We start from the raw sequence: 17,997 nt of genomic DNA, 5'->3' as shown, positions 1-17,997 counted from the left end.
TGTACCAGCACAGCTTTTAATTAAAACTATGGAGCAGGAAGAGTTTTTATTTCACTCCAGAGCAGGATGGGTGGTAACGATGAGAAGGGGATGGCTCTTTACTTATTAATTTGCAATATTATTAGTACTCCTCCCATGAACAGCCATCTGGTGCCTGAGAACCACAGGGTACGTTCACTACTCAGCCTGTGAGTTTGCTGCAGAGACCTGGCACTGAAGCTCAGAAATTTGGCATGCCCACGAAGCCCTGTCTCATGAGTTTTCAGCCAAAATGTGACACTTACTGAAAACCCTGGGAATGAATGAAAAAATCTGCTCCTGTGTTATGTGCATTGCCTGCAGGGAGCAAGAGTCCCAAGGCAAGGCAGACCTGCAGAACAGCAACTGTGAAGCCAAAAGGGTAGGCACTTGAAAACTAGTAATTTCTTTGCACCAGAGGGTGTTTGCATCTGCAATGCTCTATGGACAGATGTGGCCACGTATCAGTGCACTGAAGGAAGCTGCATATCTTGTGCCTTGCTTATACTGAACAACATTGCCAGTTAATTTGGCCCAGAACGGGGCAGGTTGTGGCGGGTTTTTTTCTGTTAAAGAAAAAGAACTGTAAAATCAAAGGCTGTATTTTTACATTCAGTTCATAGTCACCTTGGAAAACCTTGGGGTCAGAGCCCCAGTGTCAGCATCAGAGCAGCCAGCAGGACCCCACAAGGGGTACCTGAGTCACCTCCTACCAACTGCAAAGGAAAAGAAACTCACTGGTATAATTTTGAGGAGGACAGAGATCCCGGTAGGGATGCTGAGGAGGAGGCAGCAATGTCAGACTCCAGCTCTCATTTTCCTTGCCACCAGCAGGAGATCCCTGGTCAGTGGTCTTGCCTTGCCTGCCAGACAAATTTGAGGCCAGTCCCTTCTAGGCTGTCATAAGCCACAGGGCTGCTCCACGTGTGACTGTGTTTGGAAACACATGGCCCATAACTGGTGGGGTCCATATGTGAAGTGATGCCTGGGATAACATGGGTCCTCTGGTAAAGCAGGTGTCTTGTCAGGCACTGTTGACTGCTGCTCTCTTCAGGTGCTGACAATGTGGCTGCCTTCTGCCTCATTGGCCCTTTTTTTTGTGCACTTCTTCTAAAGAAAATCCTATTGTATACATCCCCATGACAAAGCTTCACAGCAGTGCTCATTTAAAGACTTTACCTCTGTGGCTCTGTTGTGCGCATTTGTCAGAACCAGAGGAATTTCGAACTCTGCTGCTGTGCTTGTCGCCTCCCCCTGTGCTGCCTTCCTTTTGCTTTCCCCTTCTTGAGAGCAGCAAATGCAAGGAGCTCGCCTCCACGTTCACTGCCTTCTCAGCACCCTGTTCCCTCCAGAGCTATCCCTGCTCCTTTAGTGGGATGCCAGATCTCTCATTGGCCAATTATGCTAAACACTGTCAGTTCTGGTTAGATTTTTCAAACAGCCCAGCTTCACTTTTTCCATGCTGTGTATAAAAGGTAGCAGCTTCCTGTAAATGCCCAAACAGCCACTTTTTCTCATTTTAAATGCATTCTTAAAAACCTTTCTTTGCCACAATAGCTGCACAAACATAGCAAGAAGAGAATCAGCAGTGTGCCAACCAGCTCAGTCAAACATCTCTTTCTTGTTTCTCCTTGCCTCTCTGAGCTATGCTGGATATTCTTTTACTGGGCTGAAGCTTATGGAGACACAGGCTCAGATCCATGTTTGTTCAAATGTTTTTACACTGACTGTAATAATAAGGTAGTAGACCAACAATAGCAGCTCAACAGTAAAGCAATCCACACTCTGACAGAGTAAATGATAACCTTATAGCTTATAGTGCAAATGTAAAGAAATTCCTTTTAATAGCTACAGAAGAAATTTTAGGTTATTCCTTGTCATCAGTCCAACGGGGGACTATGGCAAATGACCATCTGTTTTGCCTTTTCCCCACGTTAAATCACAAGGAGTGGGGTTTTCAGGTTTGAAATCTGCTCTCCAAGATGTGGCCAGTCTCTGTCACTGTAAAACATGTAAACATGTAAACCATGCATCCATTTCAGCCATCCCCCTTCCTGAGGTAGTGAAAGGCCTTTGATGCAATGCTCTCCAGGTCTGACACAGTGCAAGTTTCAAGGAATTACACTGTGCCCTGCAGAGGGCACAGGGAGAGATTTTTGATTGTCCCTTAGGGCATAATCTGCTAAATACTTTCAAGTAGTTGTGATACTGGTGTCAGAGTCTCATAGGCTTAGCAATATTCAGGTATTTTTCAGTTTTATTTACCTAGAGAAAGTTTGCATTGGTGACTACAGCCCACAAGCTACTTGCCAGAACTGGTTCATGCAGCATAACTAGACTACTGGAGAGAAAGCAGCTGCTTCCAAAGAATCCTAACATGAACAAGAAGTTGCATGTTAGACAGAGCCAAACCAACTACTGGCCTTTTACAACCAGGGGAAAGCTCTAGAGGTCTATGCAACTTTGAGGAATCCTGCTTTGGCAACAAATTACATTCAAAAATGTATTAAAAAAAAAGTTTTTAATGGGGTTTAACTGAAAGAGTAAAAAATTTATTTCTATCTTCCCAGGAATTTCACAGATTTCTTTCAGGAGATTCTGGAAACTGTAAAACCCAAACAGAAAGTGCTGTGTTTAAAGACAAAATGGGAGGTAAAGGACCTCTGAGTTTATGGCTAGAATTGTCTTGAGTTTGAGCATATTAAGAAGAAAACCTTATATGACCTTGATTAGTCCTTCTTCTAACCATTTCATAGGAGATAGATTAAAAAAATTAAATAAAACCCAGCCCAAAAAACAGTCCTTCCTTACATAAATTAGTGTTAAGTTCTGAGATCCATCTTGAACAACATACTTCAATCTGAAGACAGCAACTATAGGGAAAAGAAGTCTCAGTTGGGCCTGGACCAACTGCAGTGTGTCCTTCAAGATCCTGTAAGGAAAAGTGCCATAGTTGATACTAACATTCAGATAAAAGGTACTTAACACAAGTGCTGCTAAGAGACTTGCAGGTGCACAAGAGAATTAGGGGATACCAGCTTGAAATTGTTTTCTATTCACTCTGACACAGGAGACTGCATTTCACATTCTTCTTCCCAGGAGTGCCTTGCACCACAGAAACCACAATTATATCAAATTTCCCATTATGTCTGCTTAATTAGGCAGAGGAGTTGGTAAACTTATCAAAACATAAGCACAGTCTGACATTTTGATTACAAACTTCTTCAAACGCTCAACTCTCTGTGAAGTCCTGCTCACACTGTGACTGCAGCAAGATACAGAAACAGTTACCTGCTCCAAAACACATCAACCTTTCCATTTTTATCTTGACTGTGGCTTTTCTACAGTCCTCCATCACTCCTTCTGAGTAGTGCTGGAATCAAACAGCTCTAAATGAGTGTTTGAGGCTAAAGGAGTGCTTCCCAGTTCTCAGCTAAGGTGGTGGGGGTGGGTACAGATCCCCCCTTCGGAGCAGGCTGTGCACAAGCCTTAGTCCAGGTTGTCTCCCATGGCTAAAAAATACAGAAAGCTGTTTGCTACAGCCATTGAGCAGAACTCTGCTACTATAATGAGTTACATATGCAAGCCCCTAAGCTCTTATTGAGGAAGCATTAATTACACATTGTGAAAAATCGGCCAGCAAACTAGAAGGTGAGAAACTGGTGTTTGCTGACATTCTGCTCTCATGGGCTTATCTCAGTGCAGGACTGTGGGGGAAAACATCCCATTTCCTTAGGCCAGACTAGGATACCTCCAGCAAGCCTGCAACCTTTCCTCTTAAAAGAGGCCTCTTGCTCGGCTGACCTGTGGTCAAGGGAGCAGTCTAAGTGCAGCACGGTAGGAGGAGAGAGCAAGCAAGATCAGGGATACCACTGAGCACCCACAGGCCAATGGGAAACACGGAGGAGCTGGTTCAGTGACCCCGCCTGGTTGAAAATTCTCAATTAAAAAATCTGGGTAAGAAAAATACTGATGGGCACATAAACATGTGACTGTAGCTCTTAGATGCATTTAATTAATAGTACATTAGCACCAAAATTGTTGGAACACATGAAGTGCGATGGAACCAAGTTTTAATATAGGTCTCATCAAATTCTGACCTTAACAAAATCAAAGTGCTTCATTTTGCAACTTCACTCTGGCACTCCCCTCCCCTTGTCAGTCCATTGATGCTCAGTGCAGCCCCACAGCCCCCATAGGAAGGGCGCTAGTTTCACTGTAGCTTTTTTAATTTTTTTGGAGACTACTGGAGCTAGTGAGTGGCTGGAGGCAGTGTCAGTCAATATTGTCAGTCCAATTAAACTGAAGATAAAATAATTTTTTCATTCCAATGCATTGTCCTATTTATAACTCCACGTGCTGCAGAGCTTCAAGGTCATAATATGTCACTATCAGATATTACAGAAAAAACAAAACAGGAACACAGAAGAGGTCTGGAACTAGCAGACTCTTCCCACAGATGAAACTGCATCCTCACATGCTAAAATAACTAGCACTGAAATATTTTGCCATTTGACATCATGAAATTCCAAAAATTTCACCAAGGTACAGCAATTTCACCTTTCAGATTTAAAGCTCCAGCCTTTCTTTGGATTCATTATTTCCGCATCAGGGAGAGCATGTTTACAAAGGTGGGTTGTTTGTGTTCCTCTCCCTCCCCAACAGCAAAAGACAAAATTTAATAGACTGCAAGTCAGAAATTGGCAAAGTTCAGCCATAATACATCTGCTGTGCCATAAATATGGTAAAGAAAAAATATCAGTTGCATCTCTTCTCCCCATACACTCTGGACTTTTAGCTTAATAAACACTGTCGAAATGCAGCTAAAGAAAATACTTTGCTTTACTGAGTCTGTGCAATGAATGACCTGAACTTTCTGGTAGCTTAAAAGGATAACAGGACTTAGCATCTTCACCAGCAGTACGTACATTTCAGAATGGTTTTAGATGTGCTTGAGAACATCACTGCAGATAAACCATTTCACCTTTCGCGCTCCTTCAGGGCTACTCAACATCAGCCTCCCTGCTGGTGCTTCAAGCATCCACCGCTTTGCTCATTATAAAGCACATCTCACATTTTCCTGCTGCTCCTGCCAGCAGGAAAAGAACTGCTTAGGAAGAAAAGGAGTAAGCTCCACTCATTTCAGGAGAGATTTGAATAGTTTATTTTGCCCAATCAAGAGCCCTTCAGCATAATGACACATTCATATACACATATATGAACATTTTTTTTTCTGAAACATTAATGTATAATACATTTTAAATTTAAAATACCAGCTGCACAGGTATTTTTATTTACAAAAATATTCCATACTTAATTTTTTAACTTCATTATGATGACATATTTCAGTCCAAGTACATGTAAGTAAAATAACTCTATGCAATCTAACATAGTTGTGTTTGTAACAGTACAGTTTGCAGTTCATATGAAACTATATTTGTAGACAGATGGATTTGCAACCCTACCTAAAAATGCATATTCCAGTAATCATCCTCAGAAGAGCTAGTGGGGCTCAGCAAGACTTAACTGAAGAATAAGTTGCAATGAACATAAAGGAAAAAGAAAGCACACGTACACACTAACAAACACATAAACGAGAACTGCTACACATCAAGCATGCTTACCCACGAGTGGGCAACGTTAGAAAAATTTACGGATGGTTGTTTTTTTTTTTTCCTCCATGGTGCTGGTACAATGAAACAGCAGCGTAACTAGAAAGCAGCAAGTTTTCCTAGTTCTAACCACTACAGATAGCAGAGCTCAGGTCTAAAATAAACACAGTACTGCTTATTTACAATTCTGTTTTAAAAGGGAATATTTAAAACATGTTCCCACCCCTATCCCTTTGCATCACCTATTACTGAATGGTAGTGGTAATCCACATACAACTCCTTAAATGTTTTCAACTGAAACAGTTTAACTTCTAGTTATTTGCCTGGTAATATGTAACTAACAAAAATACTAACAAAAAGAAATACAAGTATAAAGGTAACCTACAGCAGTAGGTTAGCTTAAACATTTCTAGGCGCACATGGAAATATTAAAGAAATACTGATTGACACCTTTCATTTGATTGTTCATTGTTTCTGCCTCATTTCTCCCCCCCACCCCTTGTTAAAAATCAATGCCCACTTCTTTAAGCCTGAACTTCATAACATGTAAAAGAACCCAGAAACGCAGCACACTCATCTGGCTTGAAACAGTAACAGAGTAGATATATAGCACATCTTTATAATGGGCTTAAGAAGAAGAAATTGGCCCAGCTTAATTTAGCTTTTCAATGAAAATTTAAGTAAAATCGGTTTAGCTGATTTACCTACACTACACATTTTTTTTTTATTCGGTTTTAATTACTTCCTCCCCTCAAACACGATTAATCTCTGTCTACAAAGTATTTGAAGATTTTGCGGTAGTAGCAAAGGTATCAACACCCACCCAAAAAGATTCACATAAATTATCCAGAAAATTATCCAGAAATTAGAATGAGCAAAGATTCAACTGACAAGCTACCTTTCTACTTGGAGGGAGGCAAGGCACTGCACTCCTTCACTCCTGAACTAGACTTTGGCTGCAGTCAATGCCTGCCCTGGGATGTTAAACCATGACGAGAAAGTAGAGGGCACTTCAGCCACAGGCCATTAAATTTTCCAACAACCCCTAATCCACAAAAAAACCCAACCCAGATTTTCATGTAAAGAGCTGATGTAATATCAAGATACACAGATTAATCAAAGAAAATGTTTATTGGACAAACTTCACTTCAATTTTGGAGAATTTTAAAAGTTTGAGAAATAGGGCTGAAAAAAGTCTCTTGTGTTTACCAGAAAAAACCAAAACATAGAACAGCAGTCAGCCACAGACTGCAGCTATTGAGAAAACTTTCACATTAGGCTAGTTTTCTATCTTCTCATTCCATACTTAGGGAATTGTTAAAGAATGTTCAAAATGGGAGGTAAAAATAACTGATTATTTTCTGCAAAGCAAAACGGGCAATTTGTTTTCATTGCTTAGTAATTGTATCATCTCGATATGAGATATGAATGTATTCATAAGCTTAAAACAACTTCTATGGATAATATACATACTTTAAGTACTTTGACTTAAAACTTGAACGTAAGTCTTTCTAAAATTAAAGGTAGAAGTGTACATATAAAAATTATTTAAAACTAAAAGTATATTCTTAAGCAGTATGTATAAATATAACAGATTTTTTTTGCATTATCTAGTAATAAATGTGAAAGTGTTGCAGTAATTTATAAACTGAATGCTGACACAGGATATGTGCCTTTAATTAGACTCTATACTGTATATACATATTTTGCTAAGAAAACACACATTCTAAATAAATCACATGATTAGCAAAGGTGCCTGAAAGTAATCTGTTTTAAAGTCTTTATTGAACATGTGTGTTTATATACAAATAATGAACCTGAACTGCACAAATGTAGAAAAAAAATTAAGGAATAAAATACCATGATTGAATTAAAGTGCAGGAAAAATTCAAGTTTAAAAGTTCAGGTAAGATCAGTGCTGTTAATTAAGAAAAAAAAAAAAAAAAAAAAACCAAAAAAATCCAAACAAAAATTCCCCAACCCCCCCTTCCCTCAACCCCCCCCCCCCAAAGAAACAGAAAAACCAAAGGAAAAGAGAAGGGAAAAAAAAAAGAAAATGAACTTGCTTCCAAAAATTCTCCTTTGGATGTAGCTTTCCAATATCACCTGCCATGCAAGTACCACCTCAGGCACAAAAACCTTGCATAAAGACAGACAAGGAACACAGCTATATATTACTATATTTTAGAACTGACTGTTTGCTGAAGAACAAATCACTGGAGATGCCTGTGGTGTAACACTTTCAGACTGATTTCGAATACACGCATATTTACACATACCAGGATTCAAAAGTTACAATTTGGCAGGACTAAGGTGAAGAAAAGCTTCTTCAATTGACAGTTCCTAACGAGACACACTACATATAAACAGATAGTAGCAGCAGTTTTTTACTTTCATCCAAAAAAAAAAAAAAAAAGTAATAGCTCAGTTGTATTTTATAGTTTTCCAGACACTCTAAAAAAGTTTCACACAACTAAAATGCTAGTGAAAATACCAGGGGTGCTTCCCCACAAGGATTTCAATTTACTTTGCTGTACAAAAGGTGCACCACCAATAGCAGAATAAGATGCAATGATGTATCTATGATAAACTTCCTTCCACAGGGAAGGAAAAAGGAACATTTTAGACTAAAATTGTACATAGCCCCTTTTATTGACCAAGAACCATTTGTGTGTTTATCTCATGAGCAATCATTTCATTAGTCTTCATATCTAGAAGCATACTCTGAACTTAACCAACAAAAGAGATTCAACTATGATAGATTCTATAATATCAAATAAGCCACTACTCTTCTTGTACTGGCAGATGGTCTCTCACTGCCTCTTATTTTTTTGCTTGCTGGTGGTTGTCAAATGTGTCTTGATGAGAAAGTTAAGTACATTTCCTTTCACGTCAAGGTCATCTTCCATTGAATGATACCATGATTTATTGAAGAGTAATTTTACCATCCTCTCAACCGGAGCCTGGCCAGATTAATTTCAAGGATTCTATTGCCTTGAAATATAGTTTATCTTCACCTGGTCAAATAATAATCAGTCATCTCAATTTATAAACATTGAGATAAGGAAGGGAACAAGTGTCAGCTAGGGTATTTTATTTTCGTATGTGGTATGGATATGAGTTTATCTAGTTTTCTTCTACCTGGATTTTTAACAAAATGGTGTTAATTTAAATATGCATTAATTAGACGCTAAAAAATAAATTACCATGCAGAGGCAAATATTGCATGGCAAGCTGAGTTAAGCAAATGGAGTTAACATTGCCTCAGTAGGTATGGGAGAGAGCCGTCAAGAAACCAGTGTTGCTTGTTCAAATTGTCATGTTCTCATAAGTCCTTTGAACAGTGGATGTGGTATGGCATGTCCTCATATTGGCAAAAGAATTCACTTGTCTTTTTAAATTAAATGCTACTTATAAAGCAGGAAAATTTATAAGTTTGTGCTACAAAGCCCAAACATATTGGCCTCTCATTTAAAAAGCGAAATTAAAAACCATCAGTAACTTCAATATTTTGCATCCTTTTGCAAAGGTGTTTTGTAAGGTTGCCTTATCTGTGTACCTGCAACATCACAATACAAATATAACCAAGGTTTTGCTTTGGGAACATTCAAAACATTTGTGAAAAAAGCAAACAAAACAATGCTTGGAGAAGCAAACTCAAATGATTAATTTTAGACAATGCAAACCTATCAGCTTCTAAGTACTCCCTTTTATAAGACAAAACCAGTCAGTAACTATTTCTACTTTGAGGAAAAATGTCTAAATAAATTTTTGAAATGCAAGCATTTATTTTAAGAAATCTTCTCAAAAAGAGCTCTGGGTCATTCCCACGATATCAGCTTTAGTGCAGTAGCCATTAACAAGTTAGCTCAGCTGTATTATTTACCTCACCCAAACTGAAATTATTTCACCAATTCCTAAAGTTTCTGTGCACACTTTACCACTGTTTATATTGACAACACTGCTTTAGAGACTAAATCCAAACTTCAGGCCAACTGCCTTTAGTGATGAGTGGGGCTGAGACAGGTACTTGTAAAATAGCTCTACTAGCAGAACTTAGAGATTTGCTAAACCACATACTGACAATTGGTAAATATTAGATGCTTGCTTGCCATTATTCATGCATCAGCACCTCCATGGCATGTAAAAGTTTGAAAACCTGAGTCCACGGTTATCTGATTTCATAGTAAAGGGACTAAAGGGGCATCTAGAACTCAAGTTTTGAGCAAAACTATCTCAGCTATTTTAATGAATGGCTGTAAAGACACATTCTGTTAAACATTTATAAAAACTCACAGCATGAATGGAACCCACAGCCATTTCTAAATGTTACACAACCCTAACCAATAACTATTTTTGGCAAAAAAATAGCATTTAACTGAACAGAAGTTGAAGTATTCTTACCACAAGGAAGATGTTACCACATTTCACATTGCACGGCCATAATACAAATGAAAACTCCCAGCATGACACATTCCAGTCATATTATTCACTTGACTTTTTTAATGCAAAAATTATGTTTTCTTTTGTTTTGCACTTCACAGAATATGATGTGAATACAAGAATACTAGATCAGGGGTCCAAGAAAAGACTATGCACAGGTCAACTATGTGTACAGTTTTCAACAAGGAATCTCCCAAGCTTCCAGTTTCTCCGATGAAAGAAGTGACAGCAAACTTCAACTCTTCTTCAATGATAATGGTAAATACAGTGAGTCCTAGAGATGGTAAGTGTAAGTCAGGTACTGTCCAGCAAGACAAACCACTTGATTCCAGCTCTTGGACCCCTGATTTATTGCCTCTCCTCACAGGAGGGTATAACACTGACAGCAATTACAATAGCACAAAAACTTTTGGCATATGAAATATTAACACAGGATTGACCCTGCATTGCCCCTGCCCATCTCACACTATGTTTTCTCTTTACTTTCTTTTCCACATCTTCTAGTTACTTTCTCAGTTCCACCTCTCTTCTAACCAACAGCTAAGAAACACTCAAGTTTGTTTTGTGTATGTGTTTCTTAGATATAAAGCTCCTCAGTTAAAGCCATGACTGAGGTAAAACAGTGTGTCATTTGTGCTAGGAAACAACAGTATCCAACGGTGAATACTCCTTTAAATTTCAGTGGTCCTGCCAAAATTAATGAAAAAACAAGATTTTTTTTCATCAGGACAAAATTAAACAGATGTAATTGATGAGCGTCATCAGAATTGGTACCACTTCTTGTCTTTGTACTTCAACATCATCTAAAAAAAACCAAAAAACAATTTCTAATTACTGTTTCTATAATGTACCAAAACATACAATGACACAAATTATATGATTACAAAGCAGAATGAGAAAGAGGCATTCTAGTAAGGCTTCTGAAAGCTACAGCAACAACATTGCTGAACAGTGAGGGTTTAGCATGATGAATTTTTTAATGGTAGCAGCATTGCTGGTGATCTGGCCTCAGAAAAAGGCATATTTGAGAGAACAGGACGTTTGCACAGGAGTTCAGGAGTTCACATGAAAATTGATGAGAACAGCCATTCTATGTAGCTACTGAAGAGAAAGACTAACTTGCATTCGTGGGGTTTGCGTACAACTGGATCTTTCTTAAGGACCGCGGCAATCTGATAGAGCATTACTCTTCTTATTAATTCTACTCTTCTTATAATTTCAGCAAAAATTTTTTCAATAATGGGAATTGAGTTACAATTTTAGAAGATTACGTGCCACTCCAGCAGACTGCATGCTCTAGACCAATGTGCCGCAAGACAAAGCTGTTCACGTTAGTACTTAATTATTAGGACTAACAATTGATAGATAAAAGGGAAGTATCCTTTATCAATGATACTGCATTCTCTTTAGATACCTCTAGCATGCCTTTGCAGAACTCAGATACTTGCAGAACTTGCATTATTTGATAATCAGTGTTCAGTTTAACACACTTACCTCATGAGCGTGTTTTGAGAAAGAATCAGCACTGTAAAGCATAGCTGCAGTCTTTTCTTCCAGTTCTCCTAGTTTCTGTCCTCTTTCATCTAATGCCAACCGGGCTCGTGCTAGTTCACCAACTACACCAGATGCTGCTCCTTTGACACCTTCAATACCTCCAGGTCCTGGAATATGCTGGGCAAGACTCCTTGATGCCTTCCCAGATGCTGATTCTCCAACTGGAGGCATTTGCAAAACAGCAAAAACAGAATAGTAAGGTTTTCCATCATTATTACATAAATATCAATGAAACTAGTTTATACAGAGGTGTAATTTCTTTGCATGGAGACCCAACACCTAATTGTAGGTGTGACTATGAGCAACACTCACTACACAATGTTATTAGATATTACTACTTAATAAAACTGAGATTTTTCCAAGTTTGCAGGCAGGTTATAAAACTGTAACCTCTTCGCAGCTCAAGTGTGAAATTAAAATGCTCAGCAGTGCTAGCATCATGGTCATCAACAGAATTGTGCTGGTGAAGTGTTTTTTAACAATGTAGCTTATTTCACATGAAACATGTTATGAGTTCAACAGACAAAGCAGGATAATTTTGAAAATACAAGCTGTGGTCGGTTCTGGAAGTGCTTTGCTGGTGTGTAAGCCAGCCAGTACGACCGCACCAGCTGAAGTTTCCTCTGATGGAAGTTCAATTTGAGATGCAGACACCTGAAGATCAGGTATCTATGCTCTCACTATTGTAAAAATCTTGAAAAAAAAAAGCAATGTAAACCATAAAAATATAGAATGACTGTAAGAACAAACCACCTCATCCTATAGTAAACATAAACAGCCACGAATGGTGAGCTGTACAGCTGAACAGCTCCAGACTCCAGTGCTGGCACTGACTACATCGACTTTGCTCCTAATGGGACATCAGCCACCTAGTTCATTCTAGACCATTAATGGATGTGCTAATCTCATGCTGAATTGTTTACACTACAAAAACTTGAGGGTTTTTTTTTCAAACATTAAGATATAGTTTAAATATTTTCTTTTTTTCAGCTCTAGGAAAAATAATATTGTTAATATATTTTGATGCAGTACTTCAAGATTCTCATTTGATTTTATGCTTCTATTAAGAATGATTTACATTTACTAACACTATAAACATCTTTCTGTGAATTTCCATAAAGAAAAAAGAGAACTCATTTCACTTATTACAGACATTGCTGTGACCCTCATGGTAAATACGGCTACTCTAGAGACATTCTCAGACATCTTTTGAATTGTCATTAAACTCAATTTCAGGCTACAATTCATTATGCTTTTTTTTTCTTCCATTAAATATTATTTTCCTTGTGAAGATCCAAGCCAAAACTTGAAATTACGTAAAGAGGCAGCTTCTAAAGTTATAAGGTATTTTCCCCTGTCCCAGTCATATTATTAAACTATAATTTGTGCACACAAACTTCTCTCCTAGAATATTTCACCAACCTTCTGAAGTATTATATATATAAATAGAAATCTTTAACACAGAAAGTGATCTCTAAATATCTGATGTCTGCTAAAAATGTACAGGAACAAGCAATGAAGTCTAACTGAATTTTTATTGTAGAGATCTAAAGAACCGATATAAGAGAAAGGATTGGCAGGGCACCATGTTCATTTAAACAAATATGTTTCATGTTAATAAGGAAACAGTTCTTATAAATAAACTTGCATAATATGGTGCTGCACCTAGCAAATCTCTGAATAAGTAGAAGGTTTTTTCTTTAAATATATTAAAGTGCTGAATGCTACAGTAAAAAAGAAAGGTGTAATAAAAAAAAAAAAGAGAAAATGATAAAGCAATGAAAATTTTGCCAAATCTGAATTTTACTGTCCTATAAACAGAAGACTGAATCGAACAATCAAACACTTCTGTCCTTCCTTGCAATTCTTAAGGCATCTCTGCACAAATCAACTGAGTAAAATCTGGCAAAATAACTGAAATAGAGTGGAGTCTTAATTTCCCCACTGTCCAGAACAGCATTCTCCAAAAACATTCCCTTTCAGTTTACCAGCATAAACAGCACCACGGTCAGTACTACACAATTCACAAAGATGAATAAAAATAAGATTAGTTGTTCCATTTCTTGTCTTATAATCTGCTCCAGGTAAAAGAGCCTGTGAGAAAAGCAAGCTTTTCTGATCTTGTTGGTAAGGTGTACAACATAAAAAAGATACAAAAAAAGTATTTGTCACTGCCTTTTTTACTTTCCTCTCTACAAATGTTATGTTCTATTTACACAGGTAATACATTTATCAAGGATCACTGCCTTCCTTGGGTAGAAATACCAGAAAAATAACAAAGAATAAAAACTTACACAGTTCTTCTCTGTCAAGTGACTGTGCCCCACCTCCAAACAGGCCTTTAAAGAACCCTCTGTTTGGTGCTTCTGGTGTTTCTACAGGAGTGAAGAGCTCACCCAACATTTCCTTTGCAATGAAGAAGGGACATAACAAGGCATACGTTACTAAAATTAATGTAATGCTCTCACTTTCAGGATTTATTTAACTGATTTGCATTTCAAAATCAATATGCTTAAATGGACATCTGCCTTTGCAAGGCAACTTAGGAAATATAAAAACACAGTAAGAAATCTGATCAAACCTTCCGTTCTGATGTCTGCAAGCTTATAGCTCATGGAATTCAGAAGCAAAGAAATGCATTCAAAGTTGTTTTTGCCCCTCAAAAACTTGGGTGAGACTCTTGATTTTGTTCTACGGAAACTGTATCTACAGATACGCATATCCATTCAGCAGTACCAAAGTAGAACTTATAGCTTGCATCTCTGCTATTTCACTATTCTATACAACTACCAAGCTGAAGCATGACCAAGAATCTTTTCAAGCTGTTAATACCCCTGAAACATAATAGCTTCCTTCAAGTATCCCGAGCTGGCATTCCCCTCTTGTGTCAGCACCCACCTCCACTAGCATCAATCGAACAAGGGAATTTTAACTGCATGTTAAAAAAGGAAGTTTCCTATTGATCAAAAGGAAATTAAGTAAGAAACTGATTCAAGTACAAGAGCATGGATGAAACAGAAAAAATTAAGGATAGAAGTGATTCATCCTGAATCGGACTCTACAGTGAAGAAAAAAAATAAAAAAAAAAATCAAAGCACAAAAGCCAAAGTGCTTGGCTTTATGACAAACTTCATTACTGTAGGCATGAATCTAGAACGAAGAATCTCAGAATATATCCAATAAATATTTTTTAAAAAAATTCATTACCTGAAGATTTTCACATGTTTCTTGGCTGTAGGTGAGCCTCTGTATTTCAGTTGGTGAGACCAGATAGAGTGCTTGTCCATTATTGGTGAAACAGAATGTTCTGGCTATCCGCATATTGGTGAGTGGCAGGTAATATACATCCAACAATGGCCTTAAACTTGGCAAACTTAAGGAAAAGAATTTTAAACTCCATTAAATATAGCAGAAATGTCTATTATTGATCAAATGGCTCACTGCAATACATTATTCTTTCTCTTCATCTGCATGAGTACCACATAAACAGGGTTTCATCAAATGCAATTACAGAATCTCAAAACGTGAGATTTTTCAAGGTAGCAGCTCAAAAGTGAAATTTAAGCACCTGCATCACAGATGCATTTAAAAGCATTATTTAAATGATACTCTGAGCATGTGAATTACAAATTTGCTATTTAAAGAATTAGACATTACTTAATAATTACTTACAAAGTATTTCAGTAAGTATTTACCAAGAGTTTACAATGAAACACCCTGTCTCTTCTCTCCTTGACTAAAAATACAAGTCTAAAAGATTTCTCCTCAAGAACACTTAGAAATATGCAGGGGTGTGCTGTCAAAGGAAAACAGAATTCAGTAGCCTCAAACAATCCAATTAATTATGTCCACCTTTTTTGTCTGACTGGATACTTAAGAGAAAGTTCTTTTAGAGCAAAGTTTGCTTACCTTGTACTTTTTGATTCTGCACATGTAACTGCAGTACTTATTGCATCAATCTACTGAAGAACAGACACGGCACACTTGGGCTATAACAATGTTCATGCTACCAAACATTCCTCTCCCTCAACATAACAATAAATGTGAGTGAGTGACAGAACACCTGATTTCTTGACAAGAAGAAGCCAAAATAAACTGCTGTCTCTGAAACATCCTCTGTGAAGTTTTTGTAAAAGAACTTACACAAGCTGTCAGCTGCAAATGTCCCAACAATACATTAAACAGCTTCTGCTGCAGACACCACCTGCATAAGATTATTTCTAGAAACTAAAAGAAGCAGCAAAAGAAGCAAAGTGAAGTCAAAACCAAAGAAAGATGTAATAACCATAACGGTAAGTGTTGGGTTGCCTTTGTTTGTTTGTTTTGGTTTGTTTTTTTTAAACAATAATGAGATTGGCTTTGGAGGCAAGTTTTAAAAGTGAGAAATAAAAAGCAATATTTTTTTGTAACACATCACCCAGAAATTACACTTCTGCCAAGAATAAGAATATTCTTAAGAGAGAGTTAATAACAGGGAAGTGTCTTGCTTCAGATCAATGGAAGCATAAAACATCCTTACAGCTTCAGAACACAAACCCATTAGATCAGGTAGGACAAGTGTGACATCCATAATAGCATTTTCATAGTTTGTTACAGATTTGTCACTAAGTACTATCTAAATTTATATCAGTAGATAAGTATTGGGCATCTTTGGTATGATACAGTGACAGCTGTATCATACTGACAGCTTTACACAAACCTCATATTAAATCCACTTCCCAATAGCAATTCATGCTTACATAACGGAGCTAATCCTTGGGAGTCCAACTTCCTCACACAATGTAACAATTCAGTATTTATAATTTAGCACCCATGAAGAGCTCATCAGAAAACAACATGAATCCTGAGTAAGACAGGATTTGTTTCAATATATGGTACCTGAACATTACCAAGTTTAGTTTTAATGAGGAAAAACAACAGTGTTTGCCCTGCAAGGTGAGCAGTATCTTGTGGAGATGTTTAGAATATATGTTGGGATACACACCAATGGAGTTACAGACTTACAATCAAAACTTATTTTTAACTGTAGTAGGAGTAAAACTAAAGCTGATATATGACAACTTAATAAATAAGTATTTCCCAAGCTGAGAGCTTCTTTTGTCAACCTTAAAAATAACATTTTAGGAATTTTACTGGCATAATTTTAAAATGCCATCTTCCATATTCATCCTAGCATTAGGCCATGACTAAATTGCAGGTGCAAGGGTATAAGCATATACACTGCTGTTCAGAATAAAATAGCATTTAGAAACATTAAGAAAAAAAATTCATGAAAATTACATAAGTGACAAGTAAGTATATTCAAAAACTACTACTACATGTTTAAACTCATAACTTAAACCTGTACAACTGTAGCAATTCCTGTACAACTACTAGCAGTTAATCTTGCCTTTATAGCCTGAGTTTAAGGCCTTCAAGACATGAGCAAGCTACACAACATCAGTAAGCTTGAGGCATGAGTGTGATGCAAACAGCTGCACAGAAATCAATAGAGCTGTGGTCAGGTACAAGCTAAAGTTCTGACTCAAGGCAGTTTTCTCCATCAGGGAGTAAATTCATCTTTTAGACAAACTTCAATTCATTGACCTATATCACGTTTGAAACTATGTGTTGAACCAGGGTAGCTTGAGCTAAAATGGTAAACTTTTTCATGTGTTAGAGGCATAACTAACAGCAATGTGTAATCAAAATTATCCAGGCCCAAGTGTTAGAGATTCATTAAACCTGAATGAATGTAGATTTTTTTTTAAATTCATCTTCTAATGGAAAAGGAACCTTTCTGTGTAGCAGAAGGCTACTACTTTTTTTATGTTTAAGTTACTATCAAACAGGTCTTACCTAAAAGTCATAATATGCCCATTGGCACAGAAACATGCAAGGCAGATACTGTTACTCAATGACACTATGTCTCCACGAAGAACAAAAGAAGTCTCTGTTATATTTTGCTTATAAGTACAGTTCTGGGATGGCAGTGAGATAACTTTTGCTTGCTTTTCTGAACATATCACTGCATATTGGTTTTCACTGATTTCCTGAGAGGAAGAAGGGGACACTGAGACAGGACGTCGTTTTTTTGCTTTTTCTTTTTCATCTTTATCTTCAGGAACATTGTATTCTCTCCAGGGTTCATGTGCTGGTGGGACCAAAGATCCTGTGGTATCCAAAAAAGCCATTCTCAAGATTGCCCCTTTTAGCCTCAGGATGGTTCCTAGGAAAAAGGAGTTGAGCACATTTCTGAAACAGTTCTCCTAAATTGCCTTTCAAGCTACAAAATATTCCTTTAAGAAGCTAGCAGAATGAAAAGAAAACAAAAACTTCGGCTTGCCTCTGTAGCAAAACAGATGTACCAAAAACTTTGTACATTTATCTA

At 37.4% G+C, this 17,997-nt stretch overlaps 1 protein-coding gene across 6 annotated transcripts in view; it reads right to left on the bottom strand.

The window, feature by feature from the left end:
- Nucleotides 1–10,110: 10,110 nt before the first annotated feature.
- The window catches only part of STXBP5 (syntaxin binding protein 5), a 98,606-nt gene continuing 90,719 nt past the window's right edge, over nt 10,111–17,997 (bottom strand). For all 6 annotated transcript variants that reach the window (XM_064649075.1, XM_064649076.1, XM_064649077.1 and 3 more), the window contains 5 exons: nt 17,466–17,835; nt 14,835–15,000; nt 13,922–14,033; nt 11,568–11,788; nt 10,111–10,876 (listed from right to left, as the gene is read on the bottom strand). In XM_064649075.1, the coding sequence (XP_064505145.1) occupies nt 10,835–10,876; nt 11,568–11,788; nt 13,922–14,033; nt 14,835–15,000; nt 17,466–17,835 (911 nt within the window). In that variant the 3' untranslated portion in view covers nt 10,111–10,834. The remainder of the gene's footprint in view (nt 10,877–11,567; nt 11,789–13,921; nt 14,034–14,834; nt 15,001–17,465; nt 17,836–17,997) is intronic.

Source organism: Pseudopipra pipra, chromosome 3 (assembly GCF_036250125.1).
Source record: "Pseudopipra pipra isolate bDixPip1 chromosome 3, bDixPip1.hap1, whole genome shotgun sequence".
NCBI lineage: Eukaryota > Metazoa > Chordata > Aves > Passeriformes > Pipridae > Pseudopipra > Pseudopipra pipra.
Note: the sequence above shows the minus strand (reverse complement) of the source record. Positions and strands in the feature narration are given on the sequence as shown.